Source organism: Macrobrachium rosenbergii, chromosome 49 (assembly GCF_040412425.1).
Source record: "Macrobrachium rosenbergii isolate ZJJX-2024 chromosome 49, ASM4041242v1, whole genome shotgun sequence".
NCBI classification, from domain to species: domain Eukaryota; kingdom Metazoa; phylum Arthropoda; class Malacostraca; order Decapoda; family Palaemonidae; genus Macrobrachium; species Macrobrachium rosenbergii.
This window is the reverse complement of record NC_089789.1, coordinates 10,599,880-10,613,843: the sequence shown is the minus strand read 5'-3', so window position 1 is coordinate 10,613,843 and position 13,964 is coordinate 10,599,880. Positions and strand designations below refer to the sequence as shown.

The window sequence follows — 13,964 nt, the reverse complement described above, 5'->3', positions numbered from 1 at the left end:
TATAGGTGGGTGTACTTGTATGTGTGTGCATGTGTGTGTATGTATATATATATATATATATATATATATATATATATATATATATATATATATATATATATATATATATATATATATATATATATATATATAATATATATATATATATTATTTATATATATATACATATATATATGTACACATACATGTGTATATGTATATATATGCATGTATAGGCTATGTGTGTGTGTATTTTAGTATGCTGCAGCATTTATCTTACGAGCTCTCTGACATGACCTTGTTCACTTTCATATCATGCCACCTGGTGATACCTTATTGACCAAGCAAGAGTAAGAACCCCAAAGAAAGACTGACAATTTTTCCTGTAATCACTCGCTTTCTCGAGTACTGGGAAATCATAGAAAATTTCATTTTTTTCTTTTAAAGAGAGGTGAACTGCAATAAAACCCCTTTCTTTAAATTTTGTAAAGTCATATCCAGAATGAATTTGCATCGTCAAAGATAAATATCTGAAGTTTGTCATTATTCTCTTTAAACAATATCTGCAGAGTAATTTTATCCTTGTTGCTAAAGGTGTAAGGTTCAGTTCTCTGTGCTTTACCTGTTCAGTTTGTTTCCAGGAAAGAATTTGTCTTGACACAACCAATTTTTTTCTTATTCTTTTGTCTTTTCGTTTGAACGAAAGTGAACTGTTATATTTGCATACGAATTCTTTTGTCATGCAATGGTTGAAATGGAACAATCCCCCCAAAAATGAAAAAAAGTTATTTTCAGTGGAAATACGAGAGTTTAGCGTCCATCTCTCTCTCTCTCTCTCTCTCTCTCTCTCTCTCTCTCTCTCTCTCTCTCTCTCTTAAACATTAAACCCTCCTTTATCCACGGTGAATGCTGTAGCTCCCTCTCCTCTTTAAATCACTGGATAAAAGAGCGAAGAAAGAAAAATCTGACGCAACAACGAAACTTTAAAATTTCAAGGCCCTTTGACCTTTTGACCTTATTGTCTTGTTGCTGTATCGTTCTTCTCTTGTTTTCCTTCTCGGAAGTGTCTAAACAAAGTCTAAATAAAAGCCTAGACTGCTTAGGTGGCCATTATTACCTCACTTTAGATCTTAGACCTTTCCAAGTTATTTGTAGGGACATTTCGCTACAGTTACTTTTTCAGTCAGTACTCCATGAAGATAGAAAATCAGACATGTTCCTTCTTTTATCTTTGAGTCACCTTTATTGCATTACTTTTTAGACTTCTTTTCAGTTACCCGTTCCGTCGACTTTCACATCAAATTATATTTTCTGATATGGAAAAACGTTTAATATTTCTTTAAGTTTTGCAGATAAAATTATAACAGTTTCATTATAGTCAGATGTTATGTGAACCTAATAATTCATTTTTTGTTTGTGTTTAAAATATTTCGAGAATATAACCAATGCTCTAAATGTCAGTAATAAGCAAATAAAAAAAAATGTATTACATTTATCTTGATAGAATTTGTAACATGAGTAAAACAATATGAGGAAATGAATAATAGTTAGAAAATTTGTAAAGAAAATAAAATTATTTTTCCATAAGCAACACTATATCATAAATACACTCTGGTAAAAACAGCGATTATTCAAGCAACAGAAAATAAGGGAAGGAAGCTTATAGGCGAATATTAAGGAAAAAAAAATGAAAATAGTAATAAACCTGAGGCAGCAGCAGCAATAACTATGTAAAGAGAGAGGCCGGTTTGCCATGATGGATAAGCATCATCAGAGATTTCATAAAATGCTGCAGCCTCTCCTTCGTCTACGCCTGCAGAGTATTTGCGCCTTTGTTGCAAAGGGAGATAAGGTTCAGTCTCGCCTGTTTTGCTTCGTCAGTATATTGTCTGGGGGAGAATTTATCTTGGAATTCGCAGGTTCCTGATATTTAACGCTCTCTCTCTCTCTCTCTCTCTCTCTCTCTCTCTCTCTCTCTCTCTCTCTCTCTCTCTCTCTCTCTCTCGTTCTGTTCGACTTTTTCGTATTAGAAAGTTATTGGAAATGAAAGGTGCGTGAGGGTGATCTCTCTCTCTCTCTCTCTCTCTCTCTCTCTCTCTCTCTCTCTCTCTCTCAGCGTCGTATTAGAAAGTTATTGGAAATGAAAGGTGCGTGAGGGTGCTCTCTCTCTCTCTCTCTCTCTCTCTCTCTTTGCTGTGCGGTTTTTTTTTTCTTATTAAAAAGTTATTGGCAATGAAAGGTGCGTGAGGGTGATCTCTCTCTCTCTCTCTCTCTCTCTCTCTCTCTCTAAAAGATCTCTCTCTCTTTCTCTCTTTTTCAGCTTAAAAGATCCTCTCTCTTTTCTCTTTTCCTAAAAATTTTTCTCTCTCTCTCTCTCTCTCTCTCTCTCTCTCTCTCTCTCTCTCTGTGTGTGTGTGTGTTAAACATTAAACCCTCCTTTATCCGCGGTGAATGCTCTAGCTCCCTCTCCTCTTTAAATCACTGGATAAAAAGAGCGAAGAAAGAAAAATCTGACGCAACAACGAACCTTTAAAATTTCAAGGCCCTTTGACCTTTTGACCTTATTCTCTTGTTGCTGTGTCTTTCTTCTCTTGTTTTCCTTCTCGGAAGTGTCTAAACAAAGTCTAAATAAAAGCCTAGACTGCTTAGGTGGCCATTATTACCTCACTTTAGATCTTAGACCTTTCCAAGTTATTTGTAGGGACATTTCGCTACAAGTACTTTTTCAGTCAGTACTCCATGAAGATAGAAAATCAGACATGTTCCTTCTTTTATCTTTGAGTCACCTTTATTGCATTACTTTTTAGACTTCTTTTCAGTTGCCCGTTCCGTCGACTTTCACATCAAATTATATTTTCTGATATGGAAAAACGTTAAATATTTCTTTAAATTTTGCAGATAAAATTATAACAGTTTTATTATAGTCAGATGTTACGTGAACTTAATAATTCATTTTTTGTTTGTGTTTAAAATATTTCGAGAATATAACCAATGCTCTAAATGTTAGTAATAAGCAAATTAAAAAGAATGAATTACATTTATCTTGATAGAATTTGTAACATGAGTAAAACAATATGAAGAAATGAATAATAGTTAGAAAATTTGTAAAGAAAATCAAGTTATTTTCCGTAAGCAACACTATATCATAAATACACTCTGGTAAAAACAGCGATTATTCAAGCAACAGAAAATAAGGGAAGGAAGCTTATAGGCGAATATTAAGAAAAAAAAAATAAAAATAGTAATAAACCTGAGGCAGCAGCAGCAATAACTATGTAAAGAGAGAGGCCGGTTTGCCATGATGGATAAGCATCATCAGAGATTTCATAAAATGCTGCAGCCTCTCCTTCGTCTACGCCTGCAGAGTATTTGCGCCTTTGTTGCAAAGGGAGATAAGGTTCAGTCTCGCCTGTTTTGCTTCGTCAGTATATTGTCTGGGGGAGAATTTATCTTGGAATTCGCAGGTTCCTGATATTTAACGTTCTCTCTCTCTCTCTCTCTCTCCTCTCTCTCTCTCTCTCTCTCTCTCTCTCTCTCTCTCTCTCTCTCTCTCAGCGTTCTGTACGACTTTTTTCGTATTAGAAAGTTATTGGGAATGAAAGGTACGTGAGGGTGATCTCTCTCTCTCTCTCTCTCTCTCTCTCTCTCTCTCTCTCTCTCTCTCTCTCTCTCTCTCTCTCTCTCTCTCTCTCAGCGTCGTATTAGAAAGTTATTGGAAATGAAAGGTGCGTGAGGGTGATCTCTCTCTCTCTCTCTCTCTCTCTCTCTCTCTCTCTCTCTCTCTCTCTCTCTCTCTCTGCGCTTCAGCTTAAAAGATCCTCTCTCTCTTTCTCTCTTTTCCCTAAAATTTTCTCTCTCTCTCTCTCTCTCTCTCTCTCTCTCTCTCTCTCTCTCTCTCTCTCTCTGTGTGTGTGTGTGTGTGTTAAACATTAAACCCTCCTTTATCCGCGGTGAATGCTCTAGCTCCCTCTCCTCTTTAAATCACTGGATAAAAGAGCGAAGAAAGAAAAATCTGACGCAACAACGAACCTTTAAAATTTCAAGGCCCTTTGACCTTTTGACCTTATTCTCTTGTTGCTGTGTCTTTCTTCTCTTGTTTTCCTTCTCGGAAGTGTCTAAACAAAGTCTAAATAAAAGCCTAGACTGCTTAGGTGGCCATTATTACCTCACTTTAGATCTTAGACCTTTCCAAGTTATTTGTAGGGACATTTCACTACAAGTACTTTTTCAGTCAGTACTCCATGAAGATAGAAAATCAGACATGTTCCTTCTTTTATCTTTGAGTCACCTTTATTGCATTACTTTTAGACTTCTTTTCAGTTGCCCGTTCCGTCGACTTTCACATCAAATTATATTTTCTGATATGGAAAAACGTTAAATATTTCTTTAAATTTTGCAGATAAAATTATAACAGTTTTATTATAGTCAGATGTTACGTGAACTTAATAATTCATTTTTTGTTTGTGTTTAAAATATTTCGAGAATATAACCAATGCTCTAAATGTTAGTAATAAGCAAATTAAAAAGAATGAATTACATTTATCTTGATAGAATTTGTAACATGAGTAAAACAATATGAGGAAATGAATAATAGTTAGAAAATTTGTAAAGAAAATCAAATTATTTTCCGTAAGCAACACTATATTATAAATACTCTCTGGTAAAAAACAGCGATTATTCAAGCAACAGAAAATAAGGGAAGGAAGCTTATAGGCGAATATTAAGAAAAAAATAATGAAAATAGTAATAAATCTGAGGCAGCAACAGCAATAACTATGTAAAAAGAGAGGCCGGTTTGCCATGATGGATAAGCATCATCAGAGATTTCATAAAATGCTGCAGCTTCTCCTTCGTCTACGCCTGCAGAGTATTTGCACCTTTGTTGCAAAGGGAGATAAGGTTCAGTCTCGCCTGTTTTGCTTCTTCAGTATATTGTCTGGGGGAGAATTTATCTTGGAATTCGCAGGTTCCTGATATTTAACGTTCTCTCTCTCTCTCTCTCTCTCTCTCTCTCTCTCTCTCTCTCTCTCTCTCTCTCTCTCTCTCTCTCTCTCTCTCTCTCTCTCAGCGTTCTGTACGACTTTTTCGTTTTTTTTTTCTTATTAGAAAGTTATTGGAAATGAAAGGTGGGTGAGGGTGCTCTCTCTCTCTCTCTCTCTCTCTCTCTCTCTCTCTCTCTCTCTCTCTCTCTCTCTCTCTCTCTCTCTCAGATTAGAAAGTTATTGGAAATGAAAGGTGCGTCTCTCTCTCTCTCTCTCTCTCTCTCTCTTTGCTGATTGCTAAAAGATTTTTTTCTTATTAAAAAGTTATTGGCAATGAAAGGTGCGTGAGGGTGATCTCTCTCTCTCTCTCTCTCTCTCTCTCTCTCTCTCTCTCTCTCTCTCTCTCTCTCTGCGATTCAGCTAAAAAAAGATCCTCTCTCTCTTTTCTCTTTTCCCTAAAAATCTCCTCTCTCTCTCTCTCTCTCTCTCTCTCTCTCTCTCTCTCTCTCTCTCTCTCTCTCTCTCTCTCTCTCTCTCTCTCTGCGATTCAGCTTAAAAGATCCTCTCTCCCTTTCTCTCTTTTCCCTAAAAATTTTTCTCTCTCTCTCTCTCTCTCTCTCTCTCTCTCTCTCTCTCTCTCTCTCTGTTAAAGATTTTCACACTTTTATCCTCAGCGAACGTCCCAACTCCCGCATCCTTTTAATAATTCACAAGTCAGGCAAAACAACAAAGATCAAGAAGAAACACGACAGAGACGCCATTAAAATTGCATACCAGAAATTCTTGTAGCTTCTCAGACGGTGAGAGAGAGAGCAAAAGCCCCCGTAAATAATCCCGAAGCGACAGTGTCGTTTGGTTTTTCGGCAACTCCGGTCCGCAGACGCTGATATAAGAAACTTTCTGGAACAGCGGACAACAAACATTTCCAGACGATCACGCGCTAGATCCCCTGAGGGGGGAGAGAGTGAATGTATTGCCAATGCGCGTTCGTCTTATTGGACAACTTCCGGCGGAAGAGCCTGCTGGTGGTGGTGGTGGCATGGCAGGAGAGGAGATCTGGAGGTTTTAGGTCAGATGCTGACGTAGATGTGAAAGAGATTGACTGTTAAGTGTCAATATGGATGCGTAAGCTTAAGTCTGTTCTTCTCCTCTCTTCTGTTCTACTGATTTAATCTTTCATTCAATCTTCCACTGATGATTCAACCGTTTTCAGGAAGATTTAATGTATCAGACTTGATACTGTGTTCTTTTTCTCTCTAAATTAAAAGTTATGTCATGCATCCAATCTCTGTGACTGCTTGAATCATGAAGACTTGCACCTACAACTTCCTCTCTTCTAACTTCCATCAAGTTGCATCTGCAACTTCTTGTGCATCCCTAACTTCCCTGATAAGCCTTTTAGTTAAAGTGTTAAAAAAACGTGAAACATATTTCGGGAACGTTCACACCAAACCGGTCACTCTCCCACCGTCATTCTCAAACAAAATCCAAACTTTAATATTAAATACTACCAGTTAATCGTTACTAATGCTTCGAGGCAAAGTATCATAGTGCATATTGGTGTATAATAAGTGTATGTTTTGTGATTCATCAGTTCCCACTTTGCTTTGCTCTTCTTCTAAGTCCAGAATGTATAATTTAGTACATCATTTTCAATTCTTGTAATTCTTATCGTCAATAAATAATTATATACTTGTTAAATTTTTCCTCACTGGACTTGCTGCTGTTGATAATAATGTAGAACCTTGCATTTATAACGAAAAGTGTGGCCATGTCGTCATACAGTATTCAGCCGTCTTATATTTTAGACATAAATTTGAAGAACGTTGATCAGAAATGACGCCATTGCTACTTATAAAATATGAAACGTTACTGAGTGCTCTTAAGTGGTTCGAGACTCTTATTCCCTATGAAAAATCGTCATAAGCAAGGCTGCATGTGTATTTGATTACAAAAGATAGAGAGGAATATATGGATAGAAAGATATATAGATAGATAGAGATGCATACAGAGAGAGAGAGAGAGATAGATAGATAGAGGGAGAAAGAGACAGGTAGATAGATAGACAAAAAGAGAGAGAGAGAGAGAGAAAGAGATAGATAGGGAAAGAGGTAGATAGATACATAGAGAACTTCCGAGCAATTTCCCTTCTATCTCGCTCCTGAGGTTTTTGTACAAAGTGTCTCCCAAAGACAGCTGGTAAATATTTGGTCAATTTCCGCTACTTCTGTGATCTGTCTCTTGTCCTTGTAACAAACGCTTTTGGGTTTGAAATATTGGTCGAGGAAATAGCATGAGGAATGGAGAGAAAGAGAGAGAGAGAGAGTTTAAATGACGTATATATACGGAAATTCAAATACAGAGACGTTATTTAAGCTAACTATTGATGTTCGACTATAAAGGGAGAGAGAGAGAGAGAGAGAGAGAGAGAGAGAGAGAGAGAGAGAGAGAGAGAAACATTAGAGCATTGACTGTGTGACCAAGGAAAGGTACTTATGAAGGTTACAACACACATATAGAATTATTCAGAGGAAGAAAGAGTTTCAAGTAACTTTAAACGACGAATAATGAAATAAGATATTGATAAACCTTCACTCGCATACAAATGTAATAAAGAATAAATCTCCAGACAGACGAAGAAGACCATAGCAAAATATCAACACGCATCGTTAATCCTTTTAAATGACTACTACTCATGTAGTCACTGCACTGAGCGACTAACCTGAATAATTCGCTGTGGCTTGTCTCTAGTTCGTCTCTGTGGACATGAATTCGTGATTAGAATTGTTCATTCGTCTCGGAAATTCCATTATTTTACGAACCCGGACAACTATATCAGAGGTTTTATAAATCGGCCATTTGAAATCCGTTTTTTTTCTGTCCTGGGTATGATAAATGATTCACAGTGTGGTCTTATCACCTGTTAGAGCTTCAGATGTTAATAATGTATTATTGAATTGACTGGTCAGGTTTTTATTACAATAATAATCCTGTGGCAGGTTCGTAAATCATTTTGTGTACAAAACCTGGACGAGCTGAAATGTATAAAATTTGCAAAAAGAATTGTAACCCATGTCATATTTTTTCTTTACTTTTTTCATACTTTTTCCAGTATAAGTTTAACACAGCTCTGGCCTACCTACCATTCCACGTATTTGTTAAAAAGCACTGAACGCTTTGTTCTTCCAGCACGGGTTCGACGCTCGAAGTGGGAATATATCCCTTACTTCATTCATCTTCCGGATTTTCACAAAATTTCAGTGGAAATTGGGTAATTAGTCGTTAATTATATGGTTTTTGCATTTCTATAAAAGGACGAAAGATTATATTATATATATATATATATATATATATATATATATATATATATATATATATATATATATATATATATATATAATATTTATATATATATATATATATATATATATATATATATATATATATATATATATATATAATATAATATATAATTTATATATATATATATATATATATATATATATATATATATATATATTCATAAAGCTACAAATGCTTAATATCAAATTCACTTTGAATATTTCCGATGGAGTAATCACTGAGCTTTTGGGTGGTAACGTTCAGGACCCACTCAGACAGGTCAGACGGCGCGCAGGTAGAGCTCGAGGCGGGAGTGAGTGATGACGTCAGCTTTTACATGCAGTTTTGTGCACCAGTCTCACCCAAGCCAAATACAGCATTTCATCGTGATTTTTCCACTAGACATACTTCAATGCTGCAGATATGCCAAACAACTGTTCAGTATAATACAAGAACAAAAACATCAGGATCAGACAAACAATACTGGTTTCCAAGGGCAAAAGAACTTAGACAACAATGGATTCATTGGTGGTGTCGCATTGATAGCATAAACGCTGATAAGCAGTAGTACTTTGAACTGACTACAAGATGAATGAAATCCAGACTCTTTGGAATCGATACTCTAAGCGACAACAACATTTTAATGCAATTCCATCCCTCCACTCAAAGGTAATTAAACTATAAAGCAGGATTATGTATTAGTGTGTGTGTGTGTGTTGTGTGTCATAGCGTTGTTACAGATTTTTTTGGAGGAGGTGTTGTGTTTGAGGAATTGTTATGTATTTATAGCAATGTATAGCAACTTTTGTATGTTTTGTTGAACTGTTGGAACTGTGTATTTATGCAAATGTGTCATTCTTCGACTTTTTTTGTTGAACCATTGCTGAAGGACTTTCATTTATGCAGTTTTGATCATCAAGTTTAAATTTTAGTGCATTCTACCGTACCTTTGTCCATGTACAAATCTTTGGTCAAATAACGATCTATCTATTGGTCTATATCTATTTATCTATCTGTCTGGGTGTACGGATGTGTGTGTGTGTGTTTGTGAATGTTGCCCAAGGATAAGAGGTAGACAGATGAAGTAAAAGCGGTGAACAGTATGCTTCCCCAGAATCATTTTATTTTCAAAACCTGGAAGTATTTCAATTGTGCATGGATTCTGCAGGCGGGAAAAGAATGTTTTAAAAATATTGTATCTGAAATTGAATGTGTGGAGTTGATTTATCAAAAGATGTCATAGCATTCTTTGCCAAAATATCAGAGTTCTTTAAAATCTGGAAGTTAAATAATATTAGGATAAATAAGAAAAAGACAAGACTTGCAGAAGTGAAAGTAAAAACATATGAAAGTGATAAGGTAATGGTATCAGAGCAAACAAACACAACTGGAATATATTGTACTTACATCATTTATATATAAACTGTGTAAATAAACTTTACAGTAATGTAATAGTTATATATTTATTCCCTTTCAGAAATATACTATAGACATGATAAATATGCTATCAGTTAATCTAGGATATCCAAATCAATATCAAAGAGAGAGAGAGAGAGAGAGAGAGAGAGAGATGCAGACAGGCGAGTTGTGGATCACCTCGGGATCACTGACCAGAGGGAGCGAGGTCTCTGTCCGTCTGACCTGTCTGAGTGGATCCTGGTAACGTTGACTGGAGTTGCTGGATAAGTTCTGTGTCGAGGGTTCGTGACCCGGCAGTACCAATCCATTTATCACTTATAAATTCCCCTTCGGTGATAATTCTCCATCGGAGATATTCCCGAGGTAGCGTGAATTTGATATTGCGACATTTGTAGCTTCATGATTGTATATAAATCACGGTGTGATAAAAATATATATATATATATATATATATATATAATATATGAAGAACGTTTGGGCCTTCATTGTTACACAGAATTAGAGAGAGAGAGAGATAGATAGACCGGAGTAAGGATACTGAAAATTTTCAGACAGATATTAAACTTTTCAACGCTACCTTGTTCTGTAGTTCAAATATTCTTCACTTCCTTTTTATTTTTCAACGTAAGTGTCTATCATCCAACCGACCCCAGCCATCAAGTTTTTATAGGATTTTTTACAAGCATTCCAATTTTTCTTTTTCTAATGTCAATATTTTATCTCGTTTCTATTATTTTTACTTTGAACAACCGTAATTTAGTTTTTTTATGAACGATTTTACCATGCCCTGTCTTTTTCTTTTATTTTTTCCTAGAATTCCTGGCGCTCTAAAACTCCTGGCCTGTAATTGGCATTGCTCTCGTAAGTTCACATCAACCTAACCACCTTTGGTAGTTTGGTTCTTTTATTTACCTTTTTTTCCGTTCTTACATTTCTTCGCCTCTTGCTTGTATTTAGTTCGTTTATCCCTTTACTTCTTGCCACCTGAGCATGCTTTCGTTAACCCTCTTGATAGCTTTCATTTATTTTTATAATCGCATGGCTGTTTATCTTTTAATTTGTAGCTTTATTTTTTGTTTCTTCGGTCTAAATGTAATTTCTCATTCAATTCATTCCTTTTTCATTGTCATTATGTTTCCATTTCTTTAATGCATTTTTTATTGTATGTGCTTAATCAGCACTTCAGTTCGTGGCCCTTTTTTCTGTAATGCCCCTGTTACTTCTATCGCTATTATGCAAATATGTCCTTTATTTCCGGATGTTGTGAATATTTATGTTGATTTTATGAATCTGTAATCGTTAGTTTACCAACTTTATTTCTTAATTTCATTGTTTCGTTATATAAATGTTTTCCATTTGATTTTAATATCACATGTTTTCTGTGATACTCACTCCATACCTAGTCAGTATGCAGAGAGAGAGAGAGAGAGAGAGAGAGAGAGAGAGAGAGAGAGAGAGAGAGAGAGAGAGAGAGAGAGGTGACTTGGCACAATGACTGAAAAGAAAAAAGGAAATGATATGTGGAGGGTGAACACAAAGAGAGAGAGAGAGAGAGAGAGAGAGAGAGAGAGAGAGAGAGAGAGAGAGAGAGAGAGGTGAATATAATAAGCACAGTGAGTGACAAGAAGAGACGAATTGGAAGGAAGGTTAAGACAGAGAGATAGAGATTAGGTAGCACTGCAAATAACTAAGGAGACGTTTATTCTTGAATCAAATAGTATATTTGGATAATCTAACAAATATGTATAAAGTACCTATGTATAAAGTAGTGGCCATTGTCTTATTTTTTGCCTTAAGCCACGTATACTATTTAAAGTTAAAAAGTACTGTATTTATTATTATTATTATTATTACTATTATTATTATTATTATTATTATTATTATTATTATTATTATTATTATTATTATTATTATTATTATTACATACTTACTTACTTACTTACTTACATAAAATGTGGATAAAAAAATCCTCAGAACAGTTTGCAGAAATATTTTTTCACAAAAGCTTTTAGAATGGAAGATAAAAGCAAGGGGAAAGACATTATTATTATTATTATTATTATTATTATTATTATTATTATTATTATTATTATTATTATTATTATTAGCTAGAAATGCAGTTTTTTTTTAAATAGAAAAGGCTTTGTGAATACAAAATAACATCCTCTAAAATCGACAGAAAAGGGAAAAGACTTACCCGCAGCGCACGCCTTAGCCAGAAATCTGCCTTCCTCCTTGAACAGGCAACCCCATCCGGTAGTGAAAAGGCTGGGCTTAAGCCACTGGAAATTCAATATTCCACCTAACATGTACTCCATTGTGGTTTGCCCCTTCTTCTTGTTACCAGTTAGTAGGTAAGATGAACAAAATGGGAGAGTGCGGTACAGGACGAGTTTATCTTTTAAGGGGCGTATTTTTGTGAAAAAATATTTCTACAAACTGTTTTGAGAATTTTTTTTTTTTTCATCAAGCGAGAAGCATTACCGATTTTCTCCCCTTTATGTCTGAACGCAATGTGAGACACCACAATTATTCTTGTTTCAAGGAACGAATTTCTGATTACGGGAGTATTTCTGCCAGAACTTTTTTTTTTCCAAAACGTCTATACGAACTATTTTAATAATACTCTTTTTCACCTAGCGAGAAGCATTACCTATTTTCCTTCTTGTATTTCTGAAGCGAGAAGCATTACCGATTTTCTATCTCTTATGTATGAACACAGTATGAGACACTACACTAATTTTCGTTCCAGCGGACGAACATTTGTCATTCTGAAAACTTTAATGAATTATTGAAGTCCTTTTTCCACAAGAAAAATTGAAAGTAAAAACTTTGCTCGTCTTTGTTCCTTGCTAAATTTAACGAGCTAATATTGAGCAGTCCTCTAATTCATAAACAAACTTGTAACATTGCGACTTTCTATGCGTCTATGCAGATACACAAAAACACTCGAATATCCAACACGAAGTTGATTCTCGATCACGTCCGAACACTACAGCCAACGAACATGTCACAACAGAGCGCTGTCTATTATGTCCACGTCTGTCTGTCTATCTCAGTCTGTCTGCCTGTCTCTCTGGCAGAACGAAGCCTTACAAATAAAACTAGCACGGCCACTCCGCGGTAAGACTATAGTCTCCACCTCTATTGCGTAATCGACCTTGCTGCATTCTTCTTGCACTTAAACTTTTGTTTATTTCTCTTCTTTCCTTTTCTTAGGGTTTTTCTATCGCTTATTTTGTTAATCAAAGACCACAAATAAAACATAGATGAATGCATGCATGTGTGTTCATGTATAGTATGAAATAACTGTCAGTATTTGTGAATGAATAACTTGCCCATCTTAAACACAAGAATAAAACTCTTGCGCTCAACAGGTAGGGGTGGGATATCGGTTGACAGCAAGAACCGTGTTAACATTATAATGCCCACGGCATGATAGCAAGACAGTGGTTAACATTACAGTGTGCTCTCTCTCTCTCTCTCTCTCTCTCTCTCTCTCTCTCTCTCTCTCTCTCTCTCTCTCTCTTTATATATATATACAGTATATATATATATATATATATATATATATATATATATATATATATATATATATATATATATATATATATATGCTAAAAGGACAATTGTGTATGTGATGTATATATATATATGTATATATATATATATATATATATATATATATATATATATATATATATATATATATATATATATATATATATATATATATATATATGTGTGTGTGTGTGTGTGTGTGTGTGTGTGTAATAGATATACATTGTTTTACTGAAGTAAACCGTTTCCTCCGATAAGGTTGTCTCCAGAAAAAAAAAAGGTTGCTGCCACATTCGTAACTCAAAGGCTGACGAAATCGCGTAGCCAAGGCCTGAGGAAACCAGTTTCAAAGCAAAAAAAGAAAGGGAGAAGGTAGAGTATTCCAAATCAGTAGAGGGGAAAACAAACAGTCAATGAGCCGCGTAGAATGTGTGATGTTGTCGCCTGACGGTGTTACGATATTTCTTAAGCTTCAACTACATGACTCTCACCTTTGCTAGCTCGGTGAATGCACCGCATCATTTCTCAGAAGAAGAATGGAAATTACCTTCGTTCTTCGAAGAGTGAAAAGGAGAAGAGATGGATAACTGCATTCTTGAAGGAATCAACCACAAATTTCATTTCCTAATTCATTTCTTAAATGGTACATAGAAATGTCTAATGGCATCCGTAATAGCAAGA

The 13,964-nt window shown here is 35.3% G+C and overlaps 1 protein-coding gene across 1 annotated transcript in view; it reads right to left on the bottom strand.

Annotated features, from left to right (window-relative positions):
- LOC136832082 (retinol dehydrogenase 12-like) overlaps positions 1 to 13,132 on the bottom strand; it is a 33,609-nt gene extending 20,477 nt beyond the window's left edge. Inside the window, exon 1 of the mRNA XM_067092714.1 lies at positions 11,920 to 13,132. Coding sequence (XP_066948815.1) covers positions 11,920 to 12,040 — 121 coding nt within the window. The 5' untranslated portion in view covers positions 12,041 to 13,132. The remainder of the gene's footprint in view (positions 1 to 11,919) is intronic.
- Between the last annotated feature and the right edge of the window lie 832 nt (positions 13,133 to 13,964).